The 13,617-nt window shown below is 36.0% G+C and overlaps 1 protein-coding gene across 1 annotated transcript in view; it reads right to left on the bottom strand.

Annotated features, from left to right (window-relative positions):
- Window positions 1-953: 953 nt before the first annotated feature.
- The window catches only part of Btk (tyrosine-protein kinase Btk29A), a 145,396-nt gene continuing 132,732 nt past the window's right edge, over window positions 954-13,617 (bottom strand). Inside the window, exons 13-17 of the mRNA XM_071597025.1 lie at window positions 13,395-13,563; window positions 12,119-12,237; window positions 9,190-9,308; window positions 6,973-7,106; window positions 954-6,296 (exon numbers count right to left, since the gene is read on the bottom strand). Coding sequence (XP_071453126.1) covers window positions 6,195-6,296; window positions 6,973-7,106; window positions 9,190-9,308; window positions 12,119-12,237; window positions 13,395-13,563 — 643 coding nt within the window. The 3' untranslated portion in view covers window positions 954-6,194. The remainder of the gene's footprint in view (window positions 6,297-6,972; window positions 7,107-9,189; window positions 9,309-12,118; window positions 12,238-13,394; window positions 13,564-13,617) is intronic.

Raw genomic sequence — 13,617 nt, 5'->3', positions numbered from 1 at the left:
GGATCCTCAAGAGATAAATTTGATTTCAGAATTTGATTGAGTTCAGTGGAGAAGGGCTAGATTTGTCAAACATTGTTATGACCAATGCTGTAGCGTAACTACTTTGCTAAAATATTTAGGCTGGGATTCCCTCACACAGTGTTGTTTACAATATAGATTAAACTTATTGAAAACATTAAAAGATCGGTCCTTTCCCGATGGCATCAAGAACATAATGCGAACCCCAATGTATTACGGGCGGAGGGATCATGAATATAAGATTAGAGAGATAGACTGCAAGACTGACAGGTTTAAATGGTAATTTTTTCCAAGAAAAATAAGAGACCAGAATGCTTGTAGTCAAAATCCCCCAGGAGTCAGCTCGACATAAAAAGTATTAACCAACCAGGAACCGACTGCGAATGGTTATACGAGTATATATGTATAGAAAAACCCTACCCTCATCATCCCTTACCCTTTCCTCCTGGTGTTGCACCCCCTGCCACAGACCATTTTCGTGCCTCACAGGGTAATGATGTAGATGAAAGTTGAATTGCTATGGAGGGGTAGACCTTACTAAGGCACAATACAACAAATCCCTATGAGATATAAAGTTCAAACATTCAGGGTGGAGGAGCCAGTTTCTTCTGCTAGACTTTTTTCTTTGACTGGGGTTTCTCAGAAAAAGTGGGCACCTATGATATGTACCCACAAAACAATACAGTAGAGGTAAAGCTAAGGGTAGCCTGAGTCAACTATATTCAAATCTTACCCCTCCAGTCACCAGCAAAACCTTCTTCCCACTTTGCTGCAAGGACACACAGATTGGCATAGCAGCACAGGTCATTTTCTTTCAATTAGACTGGAAAAATATTCTAGCCCAGTGAACTTTGATAAATGTCAAACCTCAGAAGTATATGACCAATAACAATAATAAGCAAGGGCATAGGAACTGTAAATTAATATTCAAAATATACTAGCCAAATCATTTGGCATTTAATCACACTATTTACACTGATGAAAAGAACACAGCATTTTTTTAAATAAAATAATAAATGATATGCTTAAACAAGACAGGAAGTGAGCCACATTTGCTAATTAAAACATACAATTTTTCATAACAACTAATTTTTCAATTCAAGTGTCAGGAGGAAATTAACACTGAAACTTCAACATGTTAACATTCTTTAAAAATTGCAAATTATTTTTTCCTCCTGACATAATGATAATTTTCTGTACTAAATTTCTGTGCTATTTGATAAGACAACTTTATGCAAGATATTACTTTCACAGTAATAAAACTTCCACCCAAAAGCAAAACACAATGTTTTACATCATTGTACAAAACATTGTACAATATTTTAAATCATTGTATTGAGTTTCATGACAATGGAAAAATGTTTGGCACTAAGTCATCAACAAATAAAACATCCAAACATTTATAGTTGACTGTTCCTTCTTCCCCTCTCTCTTCACCAGTGATTGAGAGTAAGTAAGCTAAGTGATGGCTCGCATATAAGACAGCAGTCTTTTTCAGCACTAATAGCAGCAAATGTGGTTGTGAAATGGGCTGACAGATTCAAGACAAAATATTTGCATAAAAATACTCATCGATACACTGCTGCACTCATAAAGGAGAATGCTTTTAGCAAAAATAACAGTCCCTCATGGTAGTAAGAAGCATTGAAGCACACTGTACTGAACATAGGAAACTGACAAAAGTTATATCAGCATGTGTTACAAGCCCTGCTAGGTAAAAAGACACCACAATTTTATGGGCAGAGAGTTAAAATGGCTAGTGGTTCCATCTTTGTTCATCATGATAATTTAAAGAAACACAATTGTGATAAACTAGAAATCAATCATTAACAAGGACCATGCAATATATAATACTCAGGCATAGTCAAGTTTTCAAGTGCCATTGCAGTAATAACCTAGTCCGTAACATACAAATAAATGCCTTGAAAATTCAATGGACTGTTAAGGTGCTCAAATTGTGGATACACACAACAGTTATTAGTAAGCCACCACTCATAAAAGAAGACACGCAACCTCTCTTAAAACTATCATTTGAGCAGAACAATTCAAAATAATTGCATAGCTAACGCACTTAATGAAGTGATGACTTTGTTAAGGTAGCCACAGTTAAATATCAGAAAAAAAAACATAATTTAGTATAGATTTAGCAGTAAAACATAGGAACTGCTAATTACAGAGATGAAATGTAGAATTAATTACACTTTAATGGAGAAAGCAACATTCACCATGAATGATGTAAGAATATTTTTAAAGCATAACAACAAACTGATTGAAGTACATATGCAGTATTTGGTGTACCAGATATTGAGCAACTTCTCAACCCATGAAGAAGCCTGAATAATTTTGGGAACCAATATTCCAAAAAGCATTTATCTAGCCCAAACTATATGGCGCTTCAATATGACAGCAGTTTTTTCAATCCAAATATAAAATAATATAATACAAATGTTCCAGAGCACAGGCCAAAAACTACAGATAATTAAAAGATTAAACATTGGTAATTTTGAAAGAGACTTATGGTAAAGAAAGATGACTCTTGTATTTTCACAGCCAAGGTATATTATTTTTCAAAATAACCAAAACCAACTCTTTCCTCCCAATTCTCACTGAAGGACAAACAAATTAATCACAAAAAATATCTTAAGGTAGGGATGCCCTGTTTATGCAACCAAAATTTACTGTTGCTATTACATAATATCAATGGACATAGAATGGGAACAGTATTCCCAAATAAATACCCAACTTGTCTCATAGCTTGAATGGTCTTTATAACTATAGGACATACATGTCTCATAAAAATCACTGATAAATGCATGCATAATGCACACACATGGAATAAACGAACTGACATGGAATGCTAATGTACAAGGTGCACACATGAGCTCATGGAACAGGTTGAAATTTGTGAAAACCGATTATTAAAAAATAATTGTAGCACCAAGGTGAAACAACATTATATCGGAAGAACTATAACATTGAATTCAATTATCACACGTATTCAAGTTCAGCACAATGCAGCCCAGGAGTCACAGGTCATGGGGCTGCTAAGAGACCTTGAGGTTGCAGTCCACTTCTGTCAAGAATCCAAAGCAACTGAAAATACCAAAACTGACAAATGCAAAAATAAGTCTGGGACATGCACCCGAAAAAAGTTGCCGACACAATCAATGTGCTTTGCATTGTACGAGGTCTGTTGTTCTGAAGAAAAAAAAAGGACTCTCTTCCTTTCACAATGAGTTCATAGTTGAAATGGACTACAAGGGCCTGTTTTTTTCCCTCCTGCCACTGACACACAAAGGATTTTTTTTCTGTGACTCCGGTGACTTTGTGTTAACACAGATTGCCACTACAAAAAGATTCAGCATCTCATGCGTACACCATGTACTGAAGACACATTTTGCTTCCATAATTAAAGGAGAAAGCATCTCCTCATCAAGGAAATTTTGGTCCAAAACACAAGTATCTTTATGAAAACTGGTTACAACTGTGGATACCACAATAAAGACTATAATGAGCACAGTGAGCCCCTGCTAATTCCAGCAACCCACTCTCCTATGCTAATGACATGACCAAAGAGCACTTGGCACCTCATGTCAAATTTGCCCTTTTCTTAAATATTGTCTAATTTGATTCTCAGTCTGCCAACTGCCAATGCACAGCCCTCACAGCATTCCAAGAGTCAACATTTGTCATTTCAATTACATGTTAAATGTGAACTTGTAATGGGAAATGCTTTAATTTCTATTACACTTGCCAACTCATTCTATGGTCCATGCATTTCTTCCCACTTATTGATAATTTACACTATATCCATTATTATTATTTTTGATTAATCATTGTAATCCAGCAAAGGATTGAAAAAATGCAGTACAGAAACATCTCAATATCCAACAGAAATCTGTGCTTCAAATTTGCGTGGTGCTGTGAATAATGAGCCTCAATGGTAATCATTTGTGCGCTTTCCTTTTTGATTAGTGTAATTTCAAAGTTAATATGTATTTACAATTAAAGAAGGCAGTGTTTAATGCATTCATCCCGTGTACCCTAACCAGGATGAAGTCCAGTATGTGAGATATTTTTCCTGGCTGATAATATATAACATACCAACATTATAGAAATCATGAGGATGAAATTTATCTTTCAAGAAATCACAACAAACGCAAAGATTGACCAGTACATTACCCCTTCTAATTGTGGTTTGGTAAACAATGTTTCAGTAGGCATGTATAGTTTTGGTATTCACAGCCATTTGTTGGTATGTTTTTCCCACAACCAAAACAGACTCACCTTAAAATAATATTTTATCAAGCTTAAATATAAAATATCAAATTTTATCTCACAAGTTTTCCTTTGGGTTTTCAAGCACTATAAATTCTGCTCTATTCTTAATGAAGAATAATCCTGTCACACAATGTTTTAGGCACTATGAAAATCTAATTTTTTGTCTCATACCTAATTTAGCTGAGACTTTAAAAATGCCAAATTATGAGTTAGTGAAAGATGGCCTACCCTTTGGGTAATTTCTACATTGAAAGTCATAAAAAAAGCTAATATTCTATATTCCCTCTCTCAGAGATGAAAAATTTGATTAGCACAGGAGTATAATAAACGTGACTTCCAGATCCACCATAGAAATGATGATGGTCGAAAAAAATGCTTTGAACTTGGGGGTATTTCTAATTGTTGGTGCCATTTTTTCTGAAACCTCATTCATCCGCTATCTTTCCTACCTGGATTAGCATGAGTTCACTGTACTTACATCTCAACTGAGAAGAGGAAAGTAAATTCAACAAATTACACATAAAAGAAAGAAATGTACATTATCACAAACCAAATATGCATTATCCCATGTGAATATAGACTTATCATTCTTTGAGGATTTGTATAAAAACAATGGTGTGTGCAAAATATACGTTGCAAAATTAGAATCCATTCCATGCAGATATTCATTCACTGAAACTGCCATGAAGTTATTTGTATAGTGTCTATGTAAAATCAATTCAGAAGTTCAGCCACTGATGGTGTCAGTCACTGTTAATAAAACAACTAAGCACAAAATTAATTTGCCACACAGTGGTATACATACATATTTTGATTCAGGGTGAACATGAGATTCTGACTTCAGAGCAAACGAAAAACAGCATGATGCCTCAAAACACAATTTCCTCCTGATGAATGATTCATTCATTAACATCAAAAGCCAATGGAGAAAATTATAACTTCAACATACTGTTATCACCACTGGCAATGCACAATCAGTGTGAATAATACTAGTGATAGTTGCTAAAACAGCACTGAAACTTTGCATTGAATCAATTCTGAAGAAACTAACTAACTGTGTTAAGACAAATTCATTTGGCGCATAGAAAAACAGCACTGGATCACACAGTTTCGAAATGGAGCATATTTTTTTCTTCATATATTTATATATATATATAAATATATATATGCATACCTATCAGTACACATATACATATCAAGCTTATATTTACATGCGTATATACACACAAACAGAACCAACCTTTTCTCCCTCTTATTCTCACTCATACATACACATACGCACACACACACACACACACATGCATGCAGAAACAAAAATGCACGAGCAACTCGTACGTTTGCACACAAAGACTCATATTCCACCCAAAGTGTAAAACACGACAGAAGACTTTTGCGGTCCCGCTCTCCAGCATGCCCCTCCCCCCCACGCATCTTGTGCCTCACTCGTGCCTCGCAGCCTGGATGGCCCGGCACAGCTGGACCCACGGCTGTCCGTACGAGGCGCAGATGACGCACACGTCAGAGGTGGTGGAGGTGGGGGGGGAGGATGAGGGGGCAGGCAGGGAGGTGGGGAGGGAGGCAGGCAGGGGGCAGGAGGGGGGAGGTAGGAGGAAGTTGGGCGGAAGGAATAGGGGAGGGGGGGGCAGGAGGGTGAATGTGGGCGTCTGCATGGAGGGGAACACCGAGGACCCACCACTGCCACCTCCGATCAGGTGGCCATGGTGGTGCAGGTGGAGGGGGGTGAGGTTGCGACGAGGTGTGGGCGGAGGGGGTGGGGGAGCTCGGGACGACAACGATGGAGGGGGCTTCGCTGCTACGACTACAGCCGCTGCGGGAGACGAGGGCTTGCATTTCCTACGAGCTGGGGGAGAGGAGGACATGGAGCGCAGGGAGAGTCAATCCGCTAGCAGCCCCTGCGAGACCACCATCAACTGCTCCTTCAGGGCCCGGAAGGATGGTCGATCTTCAGGATTGTGGGACCAGCACTTTCTCATCACCTGCAGCAAAGGGAGAGACAAAAAATTTCCTCAGCAATTCCATACCATTATTAGAGACCAAGCATAGTTATCAGCCTAACAGTTGGCATGCTAAGTAAGAGCAGAGGACCAATAGCAGAACTAGAAAACTTCTGAGGGACACTTTCAAAAATACTTTTATCACCTTTTTTACTGTAAATAAATTTCAAATTACGGTTAAATTTGAATTTAATTACACAAAGTTAAGAGACAACAATGCAGCCTATGGTAGTTTATGCTTAGGGGAGAGCTGACATTTAAAATTTATCTTGGGCAAATAAGCAATATTTATTTTGGATTTTATTTAAGCCAAAAATAATCCCCAAGGGGAAAGCATGTCTCCCATGCCCTTTCTCCCATCCCCTTGAGGACAGAACACACCTTCTACTAAGCCCAACATTATTTTTCTATGGTTGAGACTTCCATTATTCCATTAGCTGATGTCCTATTCATCCAATACACATTGCCCATTAACATGAGAAACCTTTGGCGTTAAGTATTAGTTGGATTTCATAATTTTCAGTAGTTTAAATGTTCTAAAGGGTTACATAATAACTCAAATTGTAGCATGAAAGTGTGAAATTCTCAAATTCCCATAATTTTCAGATGTACCAATCACAAAAAGACCAAAATCTTCTCTCCAACCAATGATACTTACCTCATAAACTTCCTTGAAGCAAGCCTTGGGTCTCTCCAGAACAATTCCTCGCTGAACACGCTCCACCACTTCTGTATTCTTCAGGCGACCATAGGGCATTTTCCCACAAGTAAAAACCTCCCACATTAGGACACCTAAAATTATAAAACATTTTCTTTCTAAAACGCAAGTATGATTTATTGTGCCAAATAACAGAGCAGCTGATTTATCAAGCCTATCTCCATTATTCAACCATTATGTGTCAAGAAGACCTCAAATTCAAACTACACAGTTTATGTGACATTTTTATATTCCCTCACTACTATCATATTTAGCATTGTTAGATAAATAAAAATCAATGCATAAATATTACAGATTAGTATAGTAGTACTATAAGAAATAAGCTAAAAAATTATGTTGAGATAGTACCCAAAGATTCCCACATTTATAAGCAACTATCAAAATACTGTACCAGCACAATTTTCTGATTGTCATATTCATTACATTTATACTCGATACTGCCATAATTTCAATAGCAAATCTGAGAATTTTCTCAACACTATTCGTAACACACCTTGTCTCAACCTTCCCACTTCATTGACCATACCCTTCTCATTTTTCCTGATGCCCCATTCATAGCTGAGGCATCCTCCACCTTTTTCCCATCCATCATGCTGGTGCACATATTTTTTAGGTAGAAGAATGGAACTTTACACTATGGATCCAAAGGCATTCTAATTTTATCATTTCTATCATTCACTGACTCAACTGATATGATACAAGCAGCTCATGTTTAAGGATTTCTTTCATATCATATGGTTTTGTCTACCATCTTTTCTTCCCTGTCCTTGAATGAAACAGCTCTATTGGCCTCATAAATGCTTTAGTAACAATGGAATTTGCTAACAAGAGAAATAATATCTACATATGTCTTCATGAAGCCAAGAGAGAGAGGATCAAGGGCTCAATTTAGTACATTTTAACCCCTTCTCTTTGTTAGCTAAGGATTCCCAGACTGGTGCAGGGTTGGAGGCAAACAACATTGTAAACAGCAGTCATTGTATTAGTTGGATAGATATGAACCCTGAAATACTCCTATTCTCAATGATTTTCCTTTAACACAACATATTTTTGACAGTCAGTAGCTGGGAATCTTCCCTCGTTAATACTACTAAATACAAGGATTAGGGGTTATGTAGAAGAAGGGAATGTACATAGTCTTAATCTTGCCCCAATAAAAGATGTTAAATAAAGAAACCCACATGGAGCATTATAATTTTCATTCACTATCCTGTGGGAATAGGAATATTTTTCAAATATTCAATATCTAGCAAAAATCATGTTGTAGGAAAATAAAAACAGATCTGAAAATAAGTAGCTAAGTTATTGCCTTCAGTTCTATAAACACGTTCAGTACTAGTGCTTTCAATTTGACATATACTATTCCACTCATATGCATTTGACGAGTGGAAATTTCAATAAACTGCAGTTTAAGAAGCACCTCAAAATGCAATAAAATATGCGTTGTTTATACTGAGACACAGCAAAGATTAGATCAGCACACTTCTTGAGAGATGATTCTATCTAAAAATCACCAAAAATGCTACTATTTTAGATCCAATACTATAAAATGGAGGTAATTAGAATATTTTTCAACTGAAATAACTGAAAAGTTTTTTCTTTTCTGGCTTTCAATAGAATAGATGGATGATGATTTTGCACACAGTCAGACAAAATATGAATGTCCAAAGGCACATGTGAAATGGAATAATTAATAAAAAACAAGTAGAGATTTAGGAATCAAGTAATAAGCATCCATAAAGTTTTCTCAGATGTTCCAACCCAAATATGGATTTAAGCATGTTGAAATATGCCAACAACCGAACAAGTATTTTATTATTTTCATTTAAAAATTGAACCACTTAGAAATCAGTACAGCTGGATGTGCATTTCATACCAGGTCAATATGATCACAATTAAACATTTTGGTTGTTTTAAGACAGTTACTTGAGATATTTCTTTTAATTTTACTCTTACATCTTAATTATCTTTATTTATAAAAAATATTTTACTAAATACTAAATATCTTACTAAATCAAAGCTTTGTGACCTATATTTTATCTTACAACTGTCATAAAGAACACACAAGTGAGAATTACATTTAGAAAATATCAGGTGTTATAATAGAATACACAAATAATTTAAATATACAATTTGAATAAGATGAAATATACTTACCATAAGCCCAAATATCAGACTTACTGGAGAACCGGGTATAGTTGAGCACTTCTGGGGGAGCCCACTTAATGGGAAATTTGGTCCCCCCAGAGCTGGTGTACTGGTCATCAAGCACATATCTGCAACATGACACAAATTATTTTAACAAATATACATTTTGAAACACAAATACCACCATGGTGTTAGAACCCATGAATTTAATTTGATGAACTATGACTATAATTATTTTAAAGGTTCAGTGGACTATCATAAGAATATTCATTGATAGGATGTTTTCCTGAATAGGAACACCTTGGTTCAGGTTCCATTTCCAACTCATGCACATAAAACTGGTTAAAAGAGTTAGGTTACCTCTTCTGCACATGATCAAAATACTAAATTAAAATGTATTTATGTGTAAATAATCAAGTCAAAGTAAAAAAAATGTATGCACAAAAAAGTTTCTCATATGCATAAAAAAATCAAAATCACTTCAAATTAAATTTCAAATAAGGAAAGTATATAAAAAAATAGCGGTTAGAGATGCACGTGTAGGAAAACATTCATGAACATTTCTTAGTTTCAACTTTATTGTTCACCTCACCAGGCATTTATACTAATTCTTGTTGATGATGACAATTAGGCTCTCGCAACATTGAAATAGCAAAAAATACAGGTACATTGTAGTATTTCAAATAAGAAAAATGCGGTGATATTAACCATACAGTCACATGTAACCAAAATGTTAAATAGATCAAATTTTGGCCAAATGGGAATATGATATCTTTGATAGATTTTTAATGGTCAAAGTAAATTAAGTGAGGAAAGATGAGGATTTGGATGAGGAAAGAGTCATTGATTGGTTCCATAATCACACTTTTACTGACCAAGATTGCCTTGCAATCCTAGCAGCATTGCAACTCCTTTTTCTCTTTAATTTCCCTTTGATATTTACCTAAATAGCTTTAGTCTCTTGCTGCCTACCCTTATATAAGAAGGGGGAAAAAACTCCAAGGGCTGTAATAATTAGTCACAACTCTCTCGTCAGACCAATTGTTGTGTTGGTTTAATGGGAGCCAAGTCAGGGACCAACCACAACCTCTCGACCAGACCTCAGTGCTCTTTACCTGCGTCCAGATTCTCCCAGAAGTTGGGCCCCTTTGAGTGTGTGTTCTTGAGTGCTTGTGTGTGTGATTGGTCTGTGCCAGTCACAAAGTGTGTGCTTGAGAATATCCTGGAATCTTTAACAGGGTCTTCTCTAGAGCCTCGTGAAGGGTTCCATCTTCACCTGAAATTCTTTAACGGGGTCTCACAGCCTCATGAAGGATTCCAGTCAGAATAGTGTGCATTTGGCTGTGTGTGGTCCCTGACGTGGATTAATTTCCTGTAAACAACCACAGAGGGTATTCTGGTCGAGAGGTTGTGGTTGGTCCCTGATGTGGTTCCCATTAAACCAACAACAATTGGTCTGACAAGAGAGTTGCGACTAATTATTGCGGCCATTGGAGTTTTTTCCCCCTTCTTATTTAACTGAGAGGCCGTAGAGCTCATTATTTCTCGCCTACCCTTATGTTCCATTATGCCACACCCTTAACCTGGTGGCCACCCATCATCCCATGTTGCTCGAGCACCGTGAAAAAGCCACCAATTTCTAACTGGTCCAGCAGGCACCAATTGTTGAGGCCTTTTCATGCAGGTAATCAAGCCCTGTGAATCACTATTTCCCTGTTTAATCATTACCTTTCCCTCATTCCACTCCCTGTCTCTGCCCACTTCCCCATCATTGGCCATTGAAAACCCATCAAATATATTATGTTAACGAAAGGCAAATTTTAACTGAAGAAAAGATTAAACTGCTATGAGATGTGGTTGAAAAAACCTCATGTGAAACTTTCAAAGAATTACAAGAGATACCATGACAGTTATATATATTTATATTCTGTCTCCGGTGGCACTCTTTCCAGTCCTGTCATGTTAAAATTCTTCCCTAAAACCACAATACTGCTCTCTCTGTCATCATTTTCCTAGCTGTACAAAACAAAGACAAAAAAGTATTTTTATGAAGACTGATGTACATGAGTAACTCTTTTAGCATGTGAAATTTTTTTATTCTAGCATGTAGTGATGCTTAGAGTAGGAAAACGAAACGAAATCTTGCAAATATGGGATTCCACATACAAAGGGAAAATAGGAAATTTTATGAGATGTTATAAACATATAGTAAATTGCAGGTAAATGTAAACTCTGATAATGTAAATATATATATTTCTGTATCTCTAGACTAATAAAAAAACAAATAAGGGAAATTAATTCTTCTCATTATTGTTTGGCATATTTATTTCTGCTTGTGTTAATTAATGTACCCGTAAAAATAGCCTAAATTACTACAAACAAAACTTTTGAATTCAAAATCTACTTTTCCACTGCGCACTTGATAGCCGTTCGGAAGATGCTATTTTCTATATGCAAGGACACACTCTTGTTTCATGACCAGATGGATGGAAAATAAATAGAAAGTCCAAGTCAGCATTTACCCGGGGAAAAATTTAACACTAAATCTGATATCAGGCAAGGTAATTGTGGATTGTCAAGGACATTTATGTACAATAGAAAAATATAAATATGCTACATAAAAACTTAATTTTACTTCAGTAAATTCTGATATTTCCTGCGAAGAAACTTTAAATGGGTAAATGGGACAATAATACTTTTTCTGCAGATTGGTTTCACACATATCTTTCATCCAATTAAGTTTAATAAAGATCAAGCAATTATATGCTGGCTTCAATCCTTTGTGCGAGACTTGATATAAATCTGTTTGGAGGTGGTAGTGTGACAGCCAGGTGGGAAAGCCATTGTTCAAAGCACATTGGGCTAAGATCTAAATCAAGTATCCACTTAAAATTACTCACTTCTCCAACTAACCCTGGCCACATGCACACTAACTTACCGGGCTAAGCCAAAGTCAGCAACTTTAACAACATTTTCGGACCCAACGAGGCAGTTACGAGCTGCTAGATCTCTATGAATATAGTTGTGCCTTTCAAGGTACGCCATCCCTTTACAGATCTGAAAGCAATAACAAGTTAGCATTATATGAAAAAAATTATAACATTGAATGGTACATGACAGCTTTAAAAAAAATTGGTGTGTATACTACCCACAGTAATTTAATGCCAAATTGCAAAACCCATTAAATTTGAAGAGGGAAAAATAAAGCATTCACCTTAATATTTCCTGATTCTTGATTTTTCATTAAAATATAAATATGAATATAATTGAGGAGAATGCACAGATGAAGGCATCAAATGAGCAAAGTATGATTTAGAAATTTATAATGTAGCATGCAATTCATAACACAAAAAATGTCAAGCACTTCTAGGCAACCCAAAGTAATATTATTTCAATTTTTTTGCATTCATTTGAGTGCTATGAATCAAGACAGAAAATGGAATAAAACTAGCAATTTTGACACAAGTGCTGGTTAGGTTAGCCTTAAGTGGTTAAGATACAATGATCATAGGTTACAATTCAGTCAGGGTCATTCGCTGTACGTCATAAATATGTGACTTCCTTTGATAATTTTCACAGTAACTACGATAATGCAAAAATAAACCTCTCAAACAAATACCACAGGGCCTAGTAAGCACATTTATTTTTTTAGGAAACTTCAATAAATTAAATATTTAAAGAAATATCTTAGAAATCATGGAATGTAAGAAAATTATCTGAAAAATAATGGTGCCATACAGAAGGAGGGGATAAGCCGGGAAATACTAAAAATAATAATAATAGACTGTTTAGCCTAATGGAGAGAAGCTGAATGTTTCTCGCCTCCAATTTTTTTTGTTTTCGGATTCCTCTTTTGATCTAGCAATACGGCTCTCGAAAATGCTAACATAAAAATCCCAGTTTTCCTAACAACCTCTATCTATCAAAAAGAGATAAAATGTTACAATTATAACAAATTGCACAATTGAACTAGATGAAAATTTGTCATTTAGTGACTAACAATTACAGCAAAATATTCACTGACAACAAGATTTTATGACATTATTACATTAATGACACAACATATTTCTGAGGTTAAATATATTGTGGTGTTTTGGGAAATGCTCAGTAAAGCACTTGAAACTTGGCATCACCATTTACCTTGTATGAATTAACTGCACATTTAAATTACCATTAAACAGATGCCAACAAAATACATCCAATCTCTGATTTACCTGTATGCACATATCCAAGAGCATTCCGACGTTGCCTCCGAGAGTTGCCTCATGACGGCGCAGATAGTTAAGCAAGGAGCCATGGCGCATGTACTCAGTGACAATGTAAATGGGACGGTGCTTACTGCAAACTCCATAGAGCTGAACTAGATTTTGGTGCTGAAGTTTCCTGTGTAAACATCAAAAATTGAGAAATTTGTGAAAAAAATTCAGAAGCTACAAA

The sequence above is a fragment of the Hetaerina americana genome, unplaced genomic scaffold (genome assembly GCF_022747635.1).
Source record: "Hetaerina americana unplaced genomic scaffold, ioHetAmer1.1.p SCAF_8, whole genome shotgun sequence".
Classification (NCBI taxonomy): Eukaryota; Metazoa; Arthropoda; class Insecta; order Odonata; family Calopterygidae; genus Hetaerina; species Hetaerina americana.
The sequence above is the reverse complement of the archived record's forward strand: the minus strand, read 5'-3'. Positions and strand labels throughout refer to the sequence as shown.